We start from the raw sequence: 23,856 nt of genomic DNA on the forward strand, positions 1-23,856 counted from the left end.
AGTTAGGAAGGAAATTCTGTTACCTCCATATGAGATTCGTTCAAAAAAAACTCTGTAACAATTCCTTTATGTTGAGAATCAAACTTATGTCTTTTCCAATAAAATGATGCAATGTCCCATCATTTTTCCAACTGAATTATGGATGCACTTTTTTGATGTTCATTACAAAAATTTGTCGTGCCATAGGCAAAGTTGTGCCATTTGGCCTGTTTGAATATGCTATAAGCAGTCTTGTGGAAGAAAACTAAATTCTCACACAAGAGTTTATTCCTTATTGAATATCATCTGTATTAACAAAGCTGTAAGACTTTTTTACATCATTCCAATTAAACAGATCTGATGGCCTCTGATTATCCCCCTCCCTTCCCTATAAAATAAATAAATTCCGTGGGATGATAAAGCGTTCCCCCTTTTTATGGGAATTCATGGTACCATCTAGTCCCCCCAAATTTTATCCTGGCTCTCGCATAGGCTGACGAATCAGACCTATGGCTGGGTCAGTATTCCTGACTGTAATTTGTGTGTGTCCTTGGACCGATTTGCCTGCTCGCGGGATGAAAAACACCAGATAAACTAGCAGAAAAAACCCTGCTGTCCACGACCAAGACCGGTTAACTTGGCTATGGCTGAGGAAGATCCTTGAGCTCCTCACGTCGTTGACGGGAATCGAACCTAGGACACTCCTTCCCCGAGCATATGGTTGTGAAGCACAAAGCCACTAGGCTAACCATGCGGACCCCTTCCCTATGAGAGATGTTGTATCACTCCTTTAATAATTCTGAATTTTCTTATATATATATATATATATATATATATTTTTATATGTACATATATGTTTGTCTTTTTTAAATTATGAATTTTATTTTATTGACCAGTTGTTGTCTTACTTGAACTTTTGATGACACTTCTTTTGTAACTTATCCAATACTGCTGTCAGTCTATTGTAGCATATGACTAGATTGCTAAAGCAAGAATATAGTTTTTTTTGAAGTACTTACTTCAACAGACTGAACAGTGTTATTATTTTCTTTTCTTTATCAAAATAGTAAAATAAAGCGATAGATTCCAGTATTGCGACCACATGTTTATTAAGATTAATAAAGATAAACAAATCTGATAAGTTTCATATGTCATTTGACTTACATCTTCAGGGAGTAAAGGTAACTAAAAGTTTAAACACAAGAAATGAGAAATTACTCAAAATAGACCATTAGATATTGTTATGGCCGTCTAACTGTTCATCAAATTAAAAAATTTGAATGCAGAATCTATACATACATTAATACATGCTTTGTTTGAACAATGCTGGATGTTGTCACATTCTGTTGTTCATGTTCACTCTGTCCAAAGTCTGACTTAGGTATATTTTTTATGAATGCTGACCAAACTTGATGTAGAATTAGGCCCTGGTTTTTGTTGCATTGCATTGGGATTCTAAGCATATTAGCAGCTTCTTTAAATTTCCTTGTGAAACAGTTTTTTTCAATATAAGACATGTTCATTTTATGCCAAAGTACGTTATGGCCGGTGGAAGTTGTGTGTGATGCTAGGCCTAATTTGTGTTCCCTCCTTTTTTGCACGTCTTTTTGGAGTGCGTTCATATGAATTTCCCCTGATCTTTCCATCTGGCCTATGTAGCAGATGCCACAGGAACAATGAATTTTATAGACACCTGGTTTTTTTAAAGGGTGATGTGGAGGTTTGGGGGGATGTAGAAATCTTGATATTTTTTCTAGCGGAAGAAAAGCAACTTTAATGTTATGTTTGCTTAGTAATTTGGCCAATTTGTCTGTAACATTCTTGATGTATGGCAGCGTGATTGCGTTCTTGAAATCTTGCTTTTGCGAAATGCTTGTAGGAGGTGTGTTGAGGATTTTCTTGATTATCTTAGGTTCAAAACCAGTGGCCAGTGGCCAGATTGCATTGAATACACCGGTTCTCGTCCGATCACCAAAGTTAAGCAGCATTGAGCCCAGTCAGTACTTGGAGGATTAAACCTGGGAACACCGGGTGCTGCTGGCTTTTTTTGAGCCAGTGGCCAGACTACGTTGAATACACCGGTTCTCGACCAATCCCCAAAGTTAAGCAGCATTGGGCCTGGTCAGTACTTGGGAGGGCGCCACCTGGGAACACCGGGTGCTGCTTTTTCGGGATGTGGCGTGGCGTTAAAGCAAAGCTCTGAAACCTTTCAAAATTTTTTTTTTTTTTTTTTGTTCTTGAAAGAAGGTTAATTACTACAGTGGAGTGATCTAGATGTTTTCTTTGTTTTTCTTTTTCTTGAAGAAGTACATTAAATTTTTTAATTAAATTACATTTAAGCGTTAACGCATTTGGTCAGAAATCGCTGTAGCTTTGTTGTATGTAATACTTTCAGTGTTATTCCAAAGGTTGGACGGAAGCAATGTGGCTAACTCATTGTGAAGAGTAAATGCATCATGGCTTATCTGTGCTAGTTCTGATCTAGTGGCTACAATCCTTTCTCTCAAAATAGCTAGTTCTGTTCTTCAGTAAATTCTGTTAGCTTTGGTTGAATGGAATGCGTGCTTGATTTTTATGAACTTGGGAACAATTTCATTATCTCTAAATCAGATTAAAAATAGATCTAGAAAAAAATCTAGGTCACTCCAAAGTAGTAATTAACCTTTCTTTAAGAGTCTTATCAAGAACCCCAAAAAAATATACTTTTGAAAGGTTTAAACTTTGCTTTAACACCACACCACATCCCAAAAATTGATATCATAACTCAAATCGAGAAACGAATACGAAATCTACCTGGAGATGCATCGGATCTCATCCGCATACAAAGTACAGCATTACTATTACAATGAACTTTCAATATTACAAAGCAAATTACCACCCAGGAGCTTACCATACACAGAATCCACAGCCCTCAAAGAACTAAAATCAGACAGACAAAAACATCGTTATAATTAAGTTGGATAAAGGGAATGTGATGGTAGTCATGAACTAAGAGGATTATAATAAGAAAATGAAAATTGTTCTTGAAGATTCCACTACCTATACACCCCTAGACAGAGATCCCACTTGGCGAGTTCACAATAAAACCAATGATCTAATTAAAAATATACCCAATTGGACTGAAAAACTAAAATGAACTCTACAATCAAAACACCCATTAGTACCTAGAATATATGGAGTACCAAAAATTCATAAGAAAGATACTCCTTTAAGACCGATAGTTAATGGAAGAGACTCTCCGACCTCAAATCTGGCAAAACACCTCACTAATATGATTTTACCACACATAGGAAAAACAACATCATTCATTAAGAACAGTGTACATTTTATTGAGAAGGTAAAGGATATATACATAAAACCTTCAGACATCTTGGCAAGTTTGGATGTAGTCAGCCGTTTTTACAAATATTCCCAGAAATGAAACAATGAATCTCCTTGAAGACCTTTTTCACCGGACATTGTAGAACTATATAAGAATTGCATAAAAAATACATTTTTCATGTATCAAGACAAACTTTGAGAACAAAAAGAAGGGCTGGCAATGGGCTCCCTCCCCCTCTTCCCAGCTTTAGCTAACCTATATATGGAAAATTTTGAAAATAACACATCAAACAACTATCATAAAAAATCAAATATTTGGCTTCGTTATGTAGACGATATTTTCATCATATGGCCAGGAACAACAGAGGAACTCACTCTTTTAAAGATTATCTTAATAATCTACACAATAACATAAAATTCGCTTTGGAACAGGAAAAATATAAAAAATTATCTTTCCTTGATATACTAATGGAGCAGGAGTGGGCCTCTTGTGGGAATGGGTACTTGGGAGAAGGGGGATGACATCAGCTAACACTGAGCCCAGTGGAGTCTAGAGGGGATAATGCTAGGTATAGAAACAATGGCATTTATATGCTTTATACTAATGCCAGGAGTATCTGGAATAAAGGAGAGGAATTGGTGGCGCAGATAGCATCAGCCTGGCCAAAAATTATTGGGATCACGGAGACGTGGTTGACAGAAGGGGATATAATAACAGGAATAGAAGTCGCTGGGTACAGCATTTTTTGGCAGGATAGGAAGGGAAAGCTTGGTGGAGTACTGCTTATGATAAGTGACGACCTATGTCCTCTAAGAGTGGAGACTTTGGAAGGCAGTGGAACTAATGATTTTGAAAGTATATGGTGTGAGGTGGAGGTGGGCAAGATAGGATATTTATTGGGGCGTTGCTACAGACCCAGGAGCACAGAGGGTGGGGACCAGGAAATGTTTAGACAGTTGAGTTTGGCAAGTGCAAGAAGAATGATTGTTATGAGAGATTTTAACTACAGTAGTATAAGCTGGGGAGAGGAAGATGCATGTAGCAATAAGGGAATGGAAATTCTAGAATTCTTGAGAGACAAATGTCTTAGGCAACATGTAAGAGAGGGAACAAGAGGTTCAAGAGTTTTGGATTTGGTTATAGCATCAGAAGAGTTGATAATAACTGAGATGACATCTCTCCCACCAGTTGGAGAGAGTGACCATATGGTTTTGACTTGGAAAATGAATAGACATTCAGGAGTATCAAAGAGAAGAGAACGTATGTGGAATTATAAGGCAGCTGATTGCAATAGTTTAAATGTCAACTTGGGGAAGTTTCATGGAGGGAGGAATTGGAAGGCCACGATATCATTAGTGCATGGGAAATTATGAAAGAATATTTGTTAGCAGCAATGGTAAGTTGTATACCATTAAGTAAGAAAGTAACACAGAGGATTGCTGCAATAATGAGAAGGATGCTGACCTGCAGAGATAAAACTGTCATCATTCCGTTGTATAAGACCCTGATCAGACCACACCTAGACCATTGTTCTCAGATTTGGTCCCCAGGATTTGAAGGGGATAAATTAAAAAAATCATGAAGTGGAAAGGGTACAAAGGCGGATAACAAAGATGGTTTCAGGACTGTACAATGATAGTTATGAGGATCGGCTGAGGGAATGTGGACTGCAGAGTTTGGTGGATAGAAGAAGGAGAGGTGATATGATTGAGGCTTCTAAACTGTTGAGAGGTGGTTACAGGGTAGACACCGGGGAGTTCTTTCGCTTGGTTGAACAGCGGGAAGGAGTGATGACAAGAGGCCAGCCCTGGGAAGTTACGAAAGGAATCTGTGAGCAAGAGAGTGAGGAGTGGTTTCTTTGCATGGAGGGTGGTTGAACCATGGAATGCATTGCCTGATGGAGTGGTGAGAGTGAGAACGGTCAATGAGTTTAAGGAGTGGTATGATAGACTTTGTGTTTCTTAGGGGGGAAACCGCCCCTCGATGAGTCTTGACAGACTTTATGTTCTTAGGAAGGACCTCCCACGATGATCTTTTGGCTCCATGGAGGCCTGAATAATAATAAAATAATAATAAATCAATGAAAAAGAAAACAGATTATCTTTCTCCATTTATAGAAAGCCACCAACACAGGAAGATTTCTTAATGCTGCCTCACATCACCACCACACCATGCAAAAAAAAAAAAAAATAGGTTTAATAAAAACCTTGTGGGACAGAGCTTACAATATTTCCAGGACAGAAGAAAAGCAGAATGGAGAATTACATTATTTAACACAGATCCTCAAAAAAAATCGTTTTGAACCTAAGATAATCAAGAAAAATTCTCAATACACCTCCTACAAGCATCTCACAAAAGCAAGATTTCAAGAACGTAATCATGCTACCATACATCCAGAATTTTACAGACAAATTGGCCAAATTACTATACAAGCATAACATGAAAGTAGCTTTTCTTCCACTAGAAAAAATATCAAGATTTCTACATCCTCCAAATCCTCCACATCACCTTTTAAAAAAAACCAGGTGTCTATAAAATTTATTATTCCTGTGGCATCTGTTATGTAGACCAGATGGGAAGATCAGGGGAAATTCGTATGAACAAACATAAAAAAGACATGCAAAAAAGGAGAGAACACAAATCAGGCCTAGCATCCCACACAACTTCCACCGACCATAATGTACTTTGGCATAAAATGAACATGTCTTATATTGAAAAAAACTGTTTCACAAGGAAATTTAAAGAAGCTGCAAATATGCTTAGAATCCCAATGCAATGCAAAAAAACCAGGGCCTTATTCTGCACCAAGTTTGGTCAACATTTATAAAAAATATACATAAGTCAGACCTCAGACAGAGTGAATGTGAACAACAGGACATGACAACATCCAGCATTGTTCAAACATAGCATGTATTAATGTATGATTCTGTATTAATGTATGTATTAATGTAATAGATTCTGCATTCAGATTTTTTAATTTGATGAACAGTTAGATGGCCATAACAATATCTAATGGACTATTTTGATGTGTTTAAACTTTTAGTTACCTTTAACCCCTGAAGATGTAACTCAAATGATGCCACATGTCCTAAATTTCAAATGTTTATCAACAATTACCCAAAGATTAGGAAAAATTAGACAAAAGTATGTCTTTATAATTCAGTTCCTGTGCTCAGAAGAGGGGATAACTGTAATTAGAATACATCAACATACAAAACTTGTCGGGTTTGTTTATCTTTATTAATCTTAATAAACATGTGGCCGCAATACCAGAATCTTTCTTTTGAACTGCTAAGGAAATTTAAGGAAGCTGCAAATAATCTTAGAATCCCAACAATGCAAAAAAACTAGGGCCTAATTCTACATCAAGTTGGTCAGCATTCATAAAAAATATACCTAAGTCAGACCTCGGACAGAGTGAATGTGAACAACAGAACATGATAACATCTAGCATTGTTCAAACATAGCATGTATTAATGTATATATAGATTCTGCATTGGGATTTTTTAATTTGGTAAACAGTTAGATGGTTAGAAACCTATGCCTATAATTAAAGTGATAGATTTCAGATTGTGAAATGGGAAAAATACTCACAGTGAAAACCCTTTGAAAATTATTGTTATTAATGTTAGTATTATTATTCCAAACCTCCATGGAGTCATAAAACTCATCTAAGACCCATCTCAGACAACACAAAAGTCTGTCATACTGCTCCTTAAACCCATTCACTATCTGCACATTCACCACTCTGACAGGCAATACATTCCATGGTCCATCTGCCCTCTATGCAAATAAGCTGCTTTTCACCCTCCTACTCATCATATTGTTTTGCAATTTCTAGAGATGCCATTGGCTGAAGAAAATGGTATAAAGACAGCTGATGCAGAATGTGTGGTGGAGATACTCAATGAGCAGTTAATAAAGATCTTTCAATATTGTGAATGTGATTTCATGGAGAGATTGAGAGCAGTTGATGATGAGGAGGAGAGACTGACTGTAAGTGAGCAATAGGTGTTGGGGAGTTGAGTCAACTAGATGTAAATAAGGCTGTGGGACTTGATAATATATCACCGTGTATTCTGAAGGAATGTGCCAGGGGGTTGACACCTGCCTTGACATATTTTTTTAATACAAGTCTTGCACTTGGTCAAGTTCCTAAGGAGTGGAAGGAGGGCAAGATTGTGCCACTTCATAAAGGAAGTGATCGAACTCAAGCATCAAACTATAGGCCTGTCTGTGTATCAGGTGTTGTGGTTAAGTTGTTGGAGAAGCTTGTGAGAACTACGATCCAGAGTTGGGTTCACAACAATAGTATTATTATTATTATTATTATTATTATTACGGGTATCTCCATGGAGTCAGTAGACTCATCGCGGGAGACCCAAGCTAGCAAAACAATATCTGTCATATCTCTTCTTGAATTCATTTACAGATGAAGAGCTCACAACAAAGTCGGGCAATGAATTCCACTCATTCACCACCCTCCAGGCAAAAAACCTTGTTCTGACACCTTTGTTAACCACACTCTTCTTTAATTTCCAGAGATGACCTCTTGTTCTTCCATCACTATCACACAGCTGAAACATTTCCCCTGCATCAATCCTATAAAAACCTTTTAGTAATTTGAATGTTTCTATCATATCCCCTCTTCTTCACCTATCAATCCACAAGCTCTCAATCTATCAATGTAGGGAGCATTTTTTATATCACTCACCAACTTGGTCACTCTTCTCTGAACCCTGTCCACAGCCTCCTCATCTCCAAGGAATCCAGGTGACCAGACCTGAGCACAGTAATCCAAATGTGGAAGTATCAATGCTTTATAAAGGGGAATAATAACCTCTTTATCTCTGGATGTCAGTGTGTTCCTCAACAACCAAGTAATCCTATGTGCAATCTTGGACACCTTAGCAATGTGTCCTCTGAACTTCATCTCCTTATCTACCAATACCCCTAAGTCCCTAGCCTCATCAATCTCTTGGAGTACCTTTCCATCGATGTAGTACACAGCTGGTAATCTTTTAATCCCAAAATGCAAGACTTTACACTTTTCCACATTGAACTGACATCCATTTTCTTTTGCCCATTTTACCAGCTTATTTAAATCCTCCTGCAAACTTTCAACATCAGCTTGATTTTTTATTGCACTACACAACTTTGCATCATCAGCAAACAACTGAATATCTCCCTTTAAGCCGTTTCCTATATCATTTATATACAAATTAAACAACATTGGCCCAAGCACAGAGCCCTGAGGCACACCACTGGTCACCTGCCTCATTCTGGACTCGGCTCCTCCATACACCACCTTATGGTATCTCTCCCTGAGCCATTCTCCTATCCATATCACCAATTTAATATCCATTCCCATCTGCTCCAATTTGCGTAACAGTGTTCTATGGGGTATCCTGTCAAAAGCCTTAGCAAAATCCAGAAGTACCACTGTGTAGCCAGTTCCTTTGTCCAACTCTGATGTTATTCTATTATGGATAGTTAATAGATTGCTAAGGCAGGATCTACCTTTAACAAAACCATGTTGGCCTCTATAGAGTATCATATCCTGATCCACCCATTCTTGAATTTTGTCTTTAACCAACTTTTCCAATACTTTTACCACTACTCCTGAGATGGTGATTGGTCTGTAATTCAATACTGCAGTTTTAGAGCCACCCTTATGCAAAGGAACCACTTTGCCTAACTTCCACTCCCTAGGGACCATACCAGAGTTCAAACTTAAATTAAATATCCAGGTAAGAGGGGTTGACAATTCATTTGCACATTCACGCAACACCCGAGCTGATATTCCATCTAAGCCTACCGCAGTGTTTGCATTTAAGTTTCGCAATATATTTAATACCTCTGATTCTTTAGCTTCAATTCTCACATTAGGTATTGCTATAGGTATAGAGATATCCTCACTTGGGTGATAGACTTTTGAGAAGTGATCACTCAGTAACTCGACTATTACATCTGATTTTGTCACCTCAATACCATCAGCACCCAAAAAAAAGGAAAGAACCACACGCTCCCGGGTGGGCTTGAACCACCAACCTTTCGGTTAACAGCCGAACGCGCTAACCGATTGCGCCACGGAAGCACACACATCTTTGATGGACAGCATGGATTTGCTAAAGGGAGGTCGTGTTTTAGTAATCTACTTACTTATTATAATAAAGTGACTGTTTCCTTGGACAGAAGAGAAGGATATACAGTAATATACTTGGATTTTGCAAAGGCTTTTGATAGAGTACCTCGTGATAAGTTGACAGTCAAACTAGAGCAGATTGGGTTGGATATTAGATTAGTGCATTGGATTGGAGACTGGCTATCTGATAGGTATCAACAAGTTGTGTATGGGGGTGCAATATCCAGGAAAGTCACTAGTGGAGTGCCTCAGGGGTCTGTTTTAGGGCCATTACTGTTTAACTTGTATATTAATGATATTGGCGAATATTTGGATGGAGATATTCAGTTGTTTGCAGATGATGCAAAGTTGGGACAAACCATAAAGAGTTGTGAAGATGTTGTGGCCTTGCAAGAAGACTTCAATAAATGATTGGGCACAGAAATGGGGATGTGAGTTCAATGTTGCAAAATGTAAGGTTTTAAAATTTGGAAAACAAAGATGGGATGCAGAATTTATGCTTGGTGAGAATATATTGTTAGAGGAAATAAGAGATCTGGGGGTGATAGTGGATAAGGATCTAAAATTTAAGGGACATATCGCCAACATTGCGAAGACAACACAAAGACTTCTGGGAATGATGCGGAGGACACTGACGTGTAGAAGTAGAGAGATTCTAGTTCCGTTGTATAAGGCTTTGATTAAGCTACTCAAGGACTATTGTGCCCAGATTTGGTCAATGGGTTTTCAGAAGGATGAAGAGATGTTGGAAAGGATCCAAAGGCGACTGGCTGAGGTAGTTTCTTACCTCTGGAATGTCGAGTATGAGGAAAGATTGAGAAGATGTAATTTGCAGAGTCTGGTGGACAGGAGGAAGAGGGGAGATATGATAGAGACCTACAAGTTGGTAAGGGGTTGTTATAGGATCAATGGTGGAGAAGTTCTACAGCAAATAGTGGGAGATCAGAGGAGAACCAGAGGTCATCCCTGGAAACTGTATAAAGAGGGTGTGAGTAGGGGAGTGAGAGACAGTTTTTTTTTCGTGCAGTGTTGTGAATGATTGGAATGCCTTGCCTGAGAGTGTGGTGTCTGCAAGGAGTTTGAGTGTGTTTAAGACACGGTATGATGAGATGTGTGTGTGTGTGTGTGTGTGTGTGTGTGTGTGTGTGTGTGTGTGTGTGTGTGATAAAAAGACCTCCCAGATGAATCTTTGACTCCATGAGGTCTTGGGGTAATAATAATAATAATTAATATTGTAGAGTTTTGATATCGTTTTGGTTGTTTCCCTTGGTACCCTCTGCAAGGTTAATTTATCCTCTTCAAATCCTGGTTACCTGATCTGGGCACAGTAATCCAGTTTGTTCTGATTAAATCTTTATACAATGGTTAACATCATTAGTATTGTGGCAATCCTCTTTTTGCCTTCACCACATGTCCTAAATTCCAATGTTTATCAACAATTACCCAAAGATTAGGCAAAATTAGACAAAAGTATTTCTTTATAATTCAGTTCCTGTACTCAGAAGAGAGGTAGCTGTAATTGGAATAAATCAAATTTAATAAATTTTTGATATTATTATAGTAAGACTTCCATGGAGCCAAAGACTCATCTAGGAAGTCCCTTTTGTCATACGCTGAGCTCATCATACTGTGCCTTAAACACATTCAAATTCTCTGGAGACAACATTCTCTGAGGTAATTCATTCCAATCATTCACAACTCTCCATGCAAAAAAATGTGCTTCTCACTCCCTTGCTCACACCCTCTTTAAGCTTCCAGGTAACTCTTGTTCTCCCCTAATCCCACACCATTTTACGAAAAACCTCTTCAACATTAATTTTATAACATTCCCTCACCAATTTGTACACCTTTATCATATCATCCCTCTTCCTCCTATCCACTTGACTCTGTAAATTGCATTGTCTCAACCTTTCTTAATATTCAACATTCCAGAGATCAGAAACTGGCTTGGTCAATTCCTCTGAATCTTCTCCAACTTCTCTTCATCCTTTTGAAAATCAGATGACCAAATCTGGGCAGAGTAGTCCATGTGTAGTGTCCTCCTCATCTGCCAGAATTTTGTTGAATTGTTTTGGCAATATGTCCTCTAAATGTTAGATCCTTATCCACCATTACCGTATGATCTCTTATTTCCTCTGACTCCAACAATATATCCCCACCAAATTTTAAAACCTTACATTTTGCAACATTGAACTGGCATCCCCACTCTTGTGCCTATTTACTCAGTCTCTTCATGTCTTCTTGTAAGGCCACAACATTTGCTCTACTCCTCATAGTTTGTCCCAACTTTACATCATCTGCATTCAAATCGACCCCAATTATTATTCATTATTCATGTCCATAAGGATATATGCCTTGCATTATGGATATTAAGGCAACTGATTTGAAGTCATTATCCTCTATATATACAAGTAGCTCAGTCATGAAGTTATTTCATGCACAAACTTTGTTTGTTTACACTTGGATAAGTGATGAAACTAAGAATATGATTTCTTGGCATCTTTAATTTATGGTATAACAGTGAAAAATCTTTCAATATCTATCTCTAATCCAAAGTATTTTAGTTAATAAGGTATTATATCTTTTGACTACTTGTATGTGGGAAATACTGGAAGTATTTCCCTGGAAGTTACAAAAGGAAACTGTGAGCAAGAGTGTGAGGAGTGATTTCTTTGCATGGAGGGTGGTTGAATCATGGAATGCATTGCCTGATAGAGTGGTGAGAGTGAGAATGGTCAATGAGTTTAAGGAGTGGTATGATAGACTTTGTGTTTCTTAGGGGGACCTCCCCTCGATGAGTCTTGACCTAAGCCGAATGCAGAATCCGAATGCAAAATCCAAATTCAGAATCTATACATACATTAATACATGCTATATTTGAATATGAACAACAGAATGAATGTTGTCTTTCTGTTGTTCACGTTCACTCTGTCCGAGGTCTGACTTAGGTATATTTTTTATGGATGCTGACCAACTTGGTGTAGAATTAGGCCCTGGTTTTTGTCGGAATGCATTGCCTGATAGAGTGGTGAGAGCGAGAACAGTCAATGAGTTTAAGGAGTGGTATGATAGACTTTGTGTTTCTTAGGAAGGACCTCCTGCAATGAGTCCTTTGACTCCATGGAGGCCTGAATAATAATAATAATAATAGTAATAATAATAATAATATGAATTCTGCATTACTTTAACCTTGGTATCTCTTCTGGGTTGGGCTCATACTCGTGACATTTATTAATGCTGATCATTTCATCATTGGGTTTGTTTGCTTTTTGTGGAGTACAGAGGCTCTATTCAGTGTGTGTGTGTGGGGGGGGGTTGCACATCCCTGGGTGGAATCACCGCTACATTTTCCTGTCCCGGAATGATTCAGGTCAGGAGTAATGAATTTAGTGGTAAGCCTTTAGAGTCACTCAGTGATCTGGTAGATCACCCAGGGTTTTTGGAGAGGTATCCCTGCACTTAAACATACTTCAATAAAGGTCAAAAACTGGTATGGGTAGTGGTCCTTCCCACAATGCATAGCACTATATATGATTGTAAGGATATGTGCCTTGCATTATGGGATACTAAGGCAACTGATGTGAAGTCACTAGCCTCCATATACAAGTAGCCCAGTTGTGAAGTTACTTTATGTGCAAATTTTGTTTGCTTACACTTGGATGAGTAATGAAATCAAGAATATAATTTCTTGCCAAATTTAATTTATAGGAGAAGAAATGTTAGCAAAACAAGTGTTTGAAGCAAATACATCAGGAAAATAAGCTAGAGAAAGATCAAGAACTAGGTGGATTGATTCAGTCAGAAGTGTCCCAAAAAAAGAAATGTGAAATGTGACAAAATTGGAGTGCTATTCTATAATCACTATATTGAATATAGTCCATATTCATCAGGGATAGACTAAATTGGAGAAGTTGTTGACAGGATATTAAGAATAATGTAAATTTCATCATGTATAACTGTTATACTATCTGGTATACCCCTTTAGATTACATATCAAGGAATTGATGATGATGATGATGATGATGATGATGATGTTCTTAAAAATATCTTATCTCGCTTTAAAAAAAAAACTTATACATTACATATTTTTCTTGTATTTTTATGTATTTGTCATTGTTAAATATTAGATGTAAACAGCTGGTCGAAAAACTCATGAAAGTGAAACTCGACATGATATTTGTTATAATCACAAATATTCTTAAATATGAATAATTTTATTTTATTTTGAGTGTTTGAATACCAACCAGTGAAGTTCCTTTCTTAAGTTTTTTTCACTTTCTAGCTATAATTAAAAATCATAAATTCTTGCATTTTATATTATATCAAGATAGAATGCCTGAGGAGTGTTTGCCTGGATAATGATAGAACGTGTGGCTGACAATTAAGAAGGTGGAAGGGTGGTGGCACAAATGACTTGAGAGGCAGTGTGAATCAGGTGTCACAAGATCTGAGATTCATGTGTGAGGTTGTACAGAAGAAGACTCAGAGAGGGATGATAATGTGTGTGTTGCCGAGCTATGATAATGAAGAGCTGAAGAGAAGAACATTAATAATGAATGGTATGATAGCCAGAATGGGTCAGAAGAGAGGCTTGGAATACGTGGATGCTTGAAGGATATTTCAGGACAGAAAGGAACTGTATGCGAGAGAGGTTGAATATCTGGAGAGATTGCTCTTCTCTGAATGAGTCAGTGTGTCAAATCAGGAAAACTAGAATTATCAGAATGTATGGAAGCCAGGGTGGCCTCTTGTGGGAATTGGTGCTTGGAAGAAAGGGAAATACATCAGATAATGCTGAGTCCTGTGGAGTCTTCAGGGGATAATGATAGGTATATAAACAGTGACAGTTTTATTCTTTATATTAATTCCAGGAGTATCTGGAATGAAGGAGATGAATTGGTGGCACTGATAGCATCAGCCTGTCTTAAGATTATTTGAATCTCTGTGATTTAGTTGATGAAAGATGATATAATTGCTGGCCTGGCTGACTGAGTGGTTAGCGTATTCATTCTCCAGTCAGAAGGCTGCAAGTTTGACTCCCCCGTGGGCATGGATGTTTGTGATTGTCCGTGGAAAAACTAGTGGTGGTGGTTGGCAGCAGATGCTGTTGGTGTAGTTGCAGTCAGTTGGTGGATTGAGTGGTGGAGACAGAGTTCTAGAGCAGGTGCCCTCCCTTGATTAGTCTTTGGACTCCCTGAGGTGTCAAATAATAATAATAATAATAATAATAATAATAATAATAATAATAATAATAATAATAACAGGAATAAACGTATCAGGGGAAAGCATTTTTTGAGAGGATAGGAAGAGAAAACATGGTGGTGGAGTGCTGCTTATGATAAGTGATGACATATGTCCTCTCAGAGCAGAGGATTTGGAGGACAGTGGCACTAATGGTTTTGAAAGCATAAGGTATAAGGTAGAGGTGGACAAGGGGGTTTTGCTGCAAGCCAGAGAGCATAGAGAGTGAGGAGCAGAAGATGTTTAGTCAGTTGAGCTTGCATGCAAGAAGAATGATTGGTATGAGAGATTTTAACTACAGCAGTATAAATTGGGAAGAGGAAACTGCATGCAATAATATGGGAATGGAATTTACAGAATTCTTGAGAGACAAATGTCCTAGGCAACATGTAGTAGAAGGAACATGAGGTTTGAGAGTTTTGAATTTGGTCATAGCATCTAAACTGTTTATAATGGAGATAGCATCTCTGCACCCAGTTGGAGAGAATGATCATGCGGCTTTGACTTGGATAAATAGACATGCGTGAGTATCAAAGAGAAAGAAATGTGGAATTATAAGACAGGTGATTATAATAGTCTTAGATATTAACTTGGAGCAGTTCCATGGAGGGAGGAATTGGAAGGGTGAGATATCATTAGTGCTTGGGATATTGTGAAGGTATATTTATTATCAGCAATAGTAATCCTAGGGAATTTTTTAGCTATATGGCCAGTAGGAGAAGAAATGATTGTGGAAGAATGACATTATGAGATAAAAATGGGAATAGAGTGATTGATGTATAGGATGTAGTGGAGTTGTTCAATGAACACTTTATTTTAGTATTTCATCATGGAGAAGTAAGTTTTAATGCTAGAGGGATTGGGCAGGTCCAAGATTTAGAGGTGCAAGAGGAGAGTGTGTTTCAAATACTGAGTACTCTGGATGTCAGTAAAGCTGTGAGACTGGATGGTATTTCATCACAGGTTTGGAGAGAATTGTGCTAAAGAACTTACAGCTCCATTGACCTGGTTTTCAATGAAAGTCTGGTTACTGGAAAGGTACCCAAGGAATGGAAGGAAGGAAGGTAAGATAGTGCCATTGTATAAGGGCGATGGCAGACTGGAAGTGTCAAATTATAGACAGTATGTTTTTAATCAGTAGTTGTTAAGATCTTGGAGAAATTAGTGAGGGACTATATACAGCGTTGGGCAGATGAGGATGACATTATCTGTGAGAGTCTACACGGATTTGTTAAGGGGGCATTCTTGCTTAATTAATATTATTGCCTTTTATAATAAAGTGACAAGAGTGGTTGATGAGGGAATGGCATATTCTACCATTTTTGGCAATCTTTTATCCATTTTTTTGCATTTATGTCAAGTTAGTGAACTGGATTCAGGATTGACTGTGTGATAGGTATCAGACAGTTGTGTATGGGGTGAGCAATATCAACGAGGCAGAAGGTTAAAAGTGGAGTCCCACGGCACTCAATACTGGGACCTGTATTATTTAACCTTTATATCAATGACATTATCAGTGGATTGCAGGGGGATATTCTGTTGTTTGCAGATGATGTGCAGCTGGGAAGGGTTATTAGTAATAGTGCAGATATGGTAGCTCGCCCTGCAAGAGGATTTGAATAAACTGGATATGTGGGAAAAAGAATGTGGGTATCAGTTTAATGCAGCAAAATATAAAGTCTTGAAGTTTGGGTTACATCGATGGGAAGCTGCATACTCTATTGGAGGAAGTAGGGGAGGCAAGGGATCTGGGGGTGATGATTGATAGAAACCTGAAATTCAAGGAATAATGCAAAGGTGGTGAAGGTAATCCAGAGGATTGCTGCAATACTCAGAAGGATGCTGACCTGCAGAGATAAAAGAGTTGTCATTCCATTGTATAAAGTCCTGATTAGTCTGTACTTATTATTGTTTTCAAATTTGGTCTACAGGATTTGAAGGGAATAAATTAACTGTGGAAAGGGTGCAGAGGCAGATAACAAACACGGTATCAGGACTGTACAATGTTAGTTATGAAGACAGGCTGGAATGTGGAATGTGTACTGCTGAGTTTGGTAGATAGAAGAAAAAGAGGTGATATGATTGAGACTGTTAAACTGGTGAGAGATTTTACAGGGTTGCACTAGGAAGTTCTTTTGCTTGTTGAAACAGAGGGGAAGGAGTGAGGACAAGAAGCCATCCCTGGAAGTTATGAAAGGAAGCTGTGAGCAATAGGGTAAGGAGTGGTTTCTTTGCATGGAGGATGGTTGAACCATGGAATGCATTGTCTGATAGAGTTGTAAGAGCATGAATGGTCAATTAGTGATTTTATGTTTTCTAGGATGGGTCTCTGACAATGAGTCTTTTGATTCCATGGAGGCCTGAATAATAATACATAATAATAATGATAGAATAGAATAGAATAGAATCTATACTATATTTTATTTATTTTTTACTTAGTATTAAATACTATTTACAGGGACAGGTGGAAGAAAAAATATTCCTAGTGGAAGAATACTGTGAGTCATTTCATATATATGTAAATACTAATGTACAGTTGTATATTTATATATTTATACAAATGTAATAAAAATTAAAGTACCTCTGTTTAAGGTCTTGTGAAGTGCTACTCAGAGATTTGAATGCTACAAAACTTTGCATGAATACATTGTAAATCATAAAGCGATATCTAAGGGGAAGGGGGAAAGTTCCAAAATTTACTACCAGAACTGTGTATGATGTACGAAATGTAGATGTATTAATTTTTCTGTGTGTAAGAAGGAGAAAAGTGACATAAGCATAAATAACATATTTATGCTTATGTTTGAACCCTGTCTTTGAGACAGGATTTATCGGGTTCATCCTGATAACTTGCCAGCTCTGAAAGACAGCATAATGCAGCAGGTGATCAGGATGAACCTGATAAACCTTGTCTTTGAGAAATCCTCATAGTCAGAAGTCACAGGGGTCAAATCAGGTGAACATAGCAGCCATGCAATGGGAAATGCATGGCTGATCACCCTGGCTTTCGTGAAATGTTCTTCAAGAACATTTCACAAATCGATCAATGTGTGGAAGGGTACCATCCTGCATGAAAATTATGGAATCGATACAAAGGTGCCGCTGTAGCTCTGGAACAACAAAATTAGTTACCATATCACGATGCTTCTCAGCAGTAACTGAGCAGGTCATAGAAGCGGACTGGCAAATGTCCTCAAAGAAGAATGGTCCCATGATAAACGAAGCTGTAAACTTGCATCAGACAGTAGGATTGCATGCAGGTTTTCCATAGCCCATACCTGGCAATTGTGGGTATTCACTGCTTCATTCAGTTGAAAGTGAGCCTCATCTCTCCATAAAATCATCCAAATCTATGCACTGTCCGACTCCACTTGAGCAAAGAATGTTAAAGTGAATGTCAGTCAATTTTCAAAGGTGTTTGGACTGAATTCCTGTCAGGGTTATCTTTAATGGTAAAAATGCAGAATCTTCTATAGAATTTTCCAGGCAGTTGTGTAAGGCAAATTCATGCGCCTTGATACAGCACGTGCACTGCATGAACCAACGGTGTTATTCATGGCCTGCTCCACAATGGCAGTAGCAATTTCATTTTCTTGTTGTGAACCGATTGGTTTGTGACCTCTTTCAGGTCTAACTCCCAACAATTCTGTTTCTTTAAAATGACTATACATTCATCATGGAGCACATGGCGATAGTGGATCTGAGGGCAGCAACAGCATTGCAGTTGTTTAGGTAGTATAACTTCATGAGCAAAGCATGTTGGGACAAGGTTCGTACATCACTGTGAATGGCATTAACAACTAGAATGAAGGGACAAATCCTGTGTCCATTTTTTTAAAGCCTTCTGATACCTGCCGAGTTGTGTGATATGCAAATTCCATGCATTTGGTGTTTATCGCATCTCTAGTGGTGAATTTTGGAACTACATTTTCTTTCTTTCTCAGATACCACCGCCATATGACACACAATGTATTCTTGCAAAGTTTTGCAGCATTTGGATCACTGAATGGCACTCCACAAGGCCTTAAACAGGGATACCTTAATTATAATCACTGTGTATATCAAAATGAATGTTTTGGTTATTCAGTTATAAAGAAGAAAATATTTTTTATTAAAATTAATTTATATAAACTTTGCTTATGAATTACTGAAGAGTCATTTGCAACAGAATGCAGCAGTCTGTGGGGGATTCTGATTTTTCAGTTCTGAATGAAGTCTGAATGCTTTTGAATTCTGAATAAGTTTATAGATGTATATTTATAAAATTATAGTATTTACTCTCTAAGAGTAAAACAGAAATTTGATATTAGATATGAGAGTATGTGATGATTGATATAATTGTATTGTCATATAAGATTCCAAAAGTTCTCATACTGATAGAATACTTCAGAATCCATTTCAAGACAAAATTATTATTATTATTATTATTACCCCAAGACCTCATGGAGTCAAAGACTCATCTGGGAGGTCCTTTTATCACACACACACATCTCATCATATCGTGTCTTAAACACACTCAAACTCCTAGAAGAACCACACTCTCAGGCAAGGCATTCCAATCATTCACAACTCTGCAAGAAAAAATCCTTCCTCTCACTCCCCTACTCACACCCTCTTTATACAGTTTCCAGGGATGACCTCTGGTTCTCCTCTGATCTCCCACTATTTGCTGTAGAACTTCTCCACCATTGATCCTATAACAACCCCTTACCAACTTGTAGGTCTCTATCATATCTCCCCTCTTCCTCCTGTCCACCAGACTCTGCAAATTACATCTTCTCAATCTTTCCTCATACTCGACATTCCAGAGGTAAGAAACTACCTTAGTCAATCGCCTTTTGACCCTTTCCAACATCTCTTCATCCTTCTGAAAACCTGATGACCAAATCTGGGCACAATAGTCCATGTGTAGCCTAATCAAAGCCTTATACAATGGAACAAGAATCTCCCTACTTCTACTCGTCAGTGTCCTCTGCATCATTCCCAGAAGCCTTTTTGTTATCTTCACAATTTTGGCAATGTGTCCACTAAATTTTAGATCCTTATCCACTATCATCCCCAGATCTCTTATTTCCTCTACCTCCAACAATATATTCTCACCAAGCATAAATTCTGCATCCCATCTTTGTTTTCAAAATTTTAAAACCTTACATTTTGCAACATTGAACTCACATCCCCATTTCCGTACCCAATCACTCAATTTATTGAAGTCTTCTTGTAAGGCCACAACATCTTCACAACTCTTTATGGTTCGTCCCAACTTTGCATCATCTGCAAACAATTGAATATCTCCATCCAAATCTTCGCCAATATCATTAATATACAAGTTAAACAGTAATGGCCCTAAAACAGACACCTGAGGCACTCCACTAGTGACTTTCCTTTTCCTGGATATCGCACCCCCATACACAACTTGTTGATACCTATCAGACAGCCAGTCTCCAATCCAGTGTACTAATCTAATATCCAATCCCATCTGCTCTAGTTTGATTGTCAACTTATTATGAGGTACTCTATCAAAAGCTTTTGCGAAATCCAAGTATATTACTGTGTATCCTTCATATCATAAAAGTAAATCATATAACTATAGTTGCATTATGTAAGATATCCTCATATTAATCACTTGCATATTTTGGATATGCTTATGTTCAGTGCTTGCCATGTTTTAACATATGAACATCAGAGTACCAATTACTCATGAGCATGAAATTTTCTGTAACATTTAATAATAATAAAAAAAGCATTGAGTTATATCATTATTATTATTATTATTATGAACACCTGATCTCCATGGAGTCAGAGACTCATCACGAGAGGTACTCACTATTGCATACAGTTCTCATCCAACCACGTCTTAAACTGATTCAATGTATCCACATCCAGAACACACTCAGGCAATGCATTCCACTCACCAACCACCCTCCATGCAAAGAACCTGCTTCTCACTCCTTTGCTCACACCCTCCTTATACAGCCTTCAGCAATGGCCTCTTGTTCTACTTCCTTCTCCACTTCTATGAAAAATCTCTTCCATGTCTACCTGATAACAACCCTGACCAGTTTATATGTCTGGATCACATCCCCCCCCTTCCCCTTATTCACGAGGCTCTGCAACTTTACCTCATTACCTCAATCTGTTCTCGTACTCCAGATTTCAAAGACCACTGACCACCTTTGTGAATCATCTCTGTACCCTTTCCAACATTTCCTTGTCACCATGAAAACCCGGCGACCAAATCTGTGCACAATATTCCATACGAGGCCTGATCAAGGCCTTATACAATGGAATCATAACCTCTCTTTTTCTCATGTCAGGGTTCTCCGCATCATTGCCATTATTCGATATGATGTCTTCACAACTTGTGCATTGTGAACCCTGAATTTCAGGTCCTTGTCTGCCATCACTCCTAGATCTCTCATCTTATCTACTTCTGTTAAAGTTCCACACCAATCTATACTTTGCACCCCATCGTTGCTTACCAAATCTCAAAACCTTACACTTTGCAACATTGAACTAATAGTTCCACTTACCTTCCCATTCATGCAATCTATTCAAGTCCTATTGTAAGGCATTAACATCAGCCTGATGACTGTACATTGCTCTCCCCAGTTTTGTATCATCTGCAAACAGCTGGATATCTCTAGTTTAACCAAACTCAATACCATTAACATACAAATTGAACAACAATGGCCCCAAAACTGACCCCTGTGGCACACCACTGGTGACCTTTCTCTTTCGAGATACTGCACCCCCATATACAACTTTCTGATACCTATCTGACAGCCAGTCACTGATCCAACACAGAAGTCTGTTATCCAATCACATCTCTTTCAATTTAATTAACAGCTTGTCATTTGGCAGTCTATCAAAAGCCTTTGCAAAATCCAAGTACACCACTGTATATGCATCTCCTCTGTCCAAGGTATTTGTCACCTTGTTATAATACATAAGTAAGTTAGTGAATCATGATTTCCCCTTAACAAATCCGTGCTGATAACCACAGAGAATACTGCTGTTATAAACCCATTTCTGTATCCTACTTCCCACCAATCTCTCCAGGACCTTCACCACAACTCCAGATATACAGATCGGCCTATAATTTGAAGCTACAGTCTTATCACTGTCTTTATGCAGTGGAACAATTTTACTCTCCTTCCACTCTCATGGAACCTGTGCTGTTGCAAAACTCTTGTTAAACAGGCATGCCAATGCTAGTGCCAGTTTGTTGGAACATTCCCTTAAGATGCATGGTGATATTTCATCAAATCCTGTCGCCTTATTAACATCAAGGTTATTTATTTCCTCAAATACCTCCGGCTCACTCATAATTAAGCTATCCTCTCCTATGTCCTCTACACTTAAGTTCCTTATGATTCCACCCTGGTCAGGATGAAACACGCTTATAAATTGATCACTGAATAACTCAACAATGTCTTCTGCAGCAGTTACCATTCTACCACTTTCATCCCTTAACTTCATCTTTCCATGATCATTCTTCCTTCTACTTGCTACATATCTAAAAAACTCTCTCGGATTTTTCTTAGTCTGATTTGCCAATTTCTGCTCATACTGAACTTTTCTTTTCCTTTCTAACTGAGTCACTCTCCTGGCTTGTTCTTTATATTCTTCATGTGACTGATTACCATTATTCATCTTGTACTTACTCCAAAGGACTTTCTTTTTCCAGATTTCATGCTTAAGCTCCACATTGATCCATTTTACACCAACCTTATTCAGCCTTTTGACCTTTGGGATACATTCATACATTGATGCTGTTATGTATTTCTTTGTAAATTCCCATGCAGCCTTACCGCTCAACTCCTCGTTCCATGTTATAGCTCCAAGTTGTTTCCTAAGCTTGTCATAATCACCAGCCTTATAATTCCACATATATCCTTACCTCACAAAAGCCTGCATATGACTAGCTACAACACAGATGATTACTTCATGATCACTTTCATCAACTGGAGGAAAATGTGAAACCCCTCTAACCATTACATCCTCTGATGAAATGATGAGATCTACTCTTGATCCTCGCGTGCCTTTCTTTACATGCTGCCCTAAGATAGTTATCTCTCAAGAACTCGAGAAATTCACTTTCCTTATTCCCAAATGCTATCTCTTTATTCCAATCTATACTACCATAATTAATATCACCCATAATAATTACCCTTCCTTTGTTCACTAATCCAAATTGTTTCCACATTCCCAGGCCTATAGCAACATCCAACTAAATATGTCTTCCTCTCAACCTCCACATTACACCACACTGCCTCATAACCATTGCCACTATTTCCCCCTTTCATGTCTACCTTATGTGGACTTTATTCCCCTGCTGTCATCAGCAGCACTCCCCCTCCCTTCCTGCCCTTTCTATCCCCACGAAAAATACTGTACCCTTCCATTTCTATTCCTGTTACTATATATATCATCTTCATTCAACCATGTTTCACTTATTCCAATGATTTGGGGGCGAATAAACTCAATCACTGAAACCATTTCATCCCCTTTATTTCTGATACTTCTGGCATTTGTAAATAAATGCAGCAGTTCATTTTTAGGACTATAGCCAGTCCTATCCAAGCCATATGTTGGTTGTGATCTTCCCACCACACCTGCCAAATCACCTTTATCACCACATACCACATATACCTCCCCAGTCTCCACCTCTCCATCCACACCGCAATACACTCCATCTTCACACACACACACACACACACACACACGCACGCATACACTCACCACCACCCCCAACACTCCCTCCCTCTATGCCATGTCTCCCTGTCCACCCAATTTCCCCCCGTTTTCCTGTTCCTCTTGTATTTCCATTCTCTCTTCCTCCCTCACCTCTAGCACTGCTGTCTCTTCAGTACCACTCTCCTGATTTTTCTCTTCATCTCTTCCTTCTGATCTCTGGCATGTATCACACACTGTACTTCCACACACTATACTTTCATCCAGCAACACTTTCTCCAGCACATTCACTCCAAAGTTTAAATGCAACCCATCATGCCTGTCTAATTTCATTCTTCCTTCAAACACATGCCATACATCCACAAACTCCACTCCCTTCTCCTCACACAGCTCCACCAACATACCATTCATGATTTTGGCTCTCCGTCGCAACTCATCATCATCATCATACCTGGATAACACACTGACAATCTTT

At 38.3% G+C, this 23,856-nt stretch overlaps 1 protein-coding gene and 1 non-coding gene across 6 annotated transcripts in view; one reads left to right on the forward strand and one right to left on the reverse strand.

Annotated features, from left to right (window-relative positions):
• LOC150103595 (CD109 antigen-like) overlaps positions 1-23,856 on the forward strand; it is a 716,838-nt gene that overhangs the window by 270,971 nt on the left and 422,011 nt on the right. For all 5 annotated transcript variants that reach the window (XM_090397638.1, XM_090397642.1, XM_090397639.1 and 2 more), the window contains one exon: positions 17,146-17,185. In XM_090397638.1, coding sequence (XP_090253764.1) covers positions 17,146-17,185 — 40 coding nt within the window. The remainder of the gene's footprint in view (positions 1-17,145; positions 17,186-23,856) is intronic.
• TRNAN-GUU (transfer RNA asparagine (anticodon GUU)) lies at positions 9,325-9,398 on the reverse strand. The gene has a single exon. It is a non-coding gene; the product is annotated as a tRNA-Asn (tRNA).

This window comes from Typopeltis vanoorti, chromosome 9 (assembly GCF_054136105.1).
Source record: "Typopeltis vanoorti isolate ZY-2024b chromosome 9, IOZ_Tvanoo_1.0, whole genome shotgun sequence".
Lineage (NCBI taxonomy): Eukaryota > Metazoa > Arthropoda > Arachnida > Uropygi > Thelyphonidae > Typopeltis > Typopeltis vanoorti.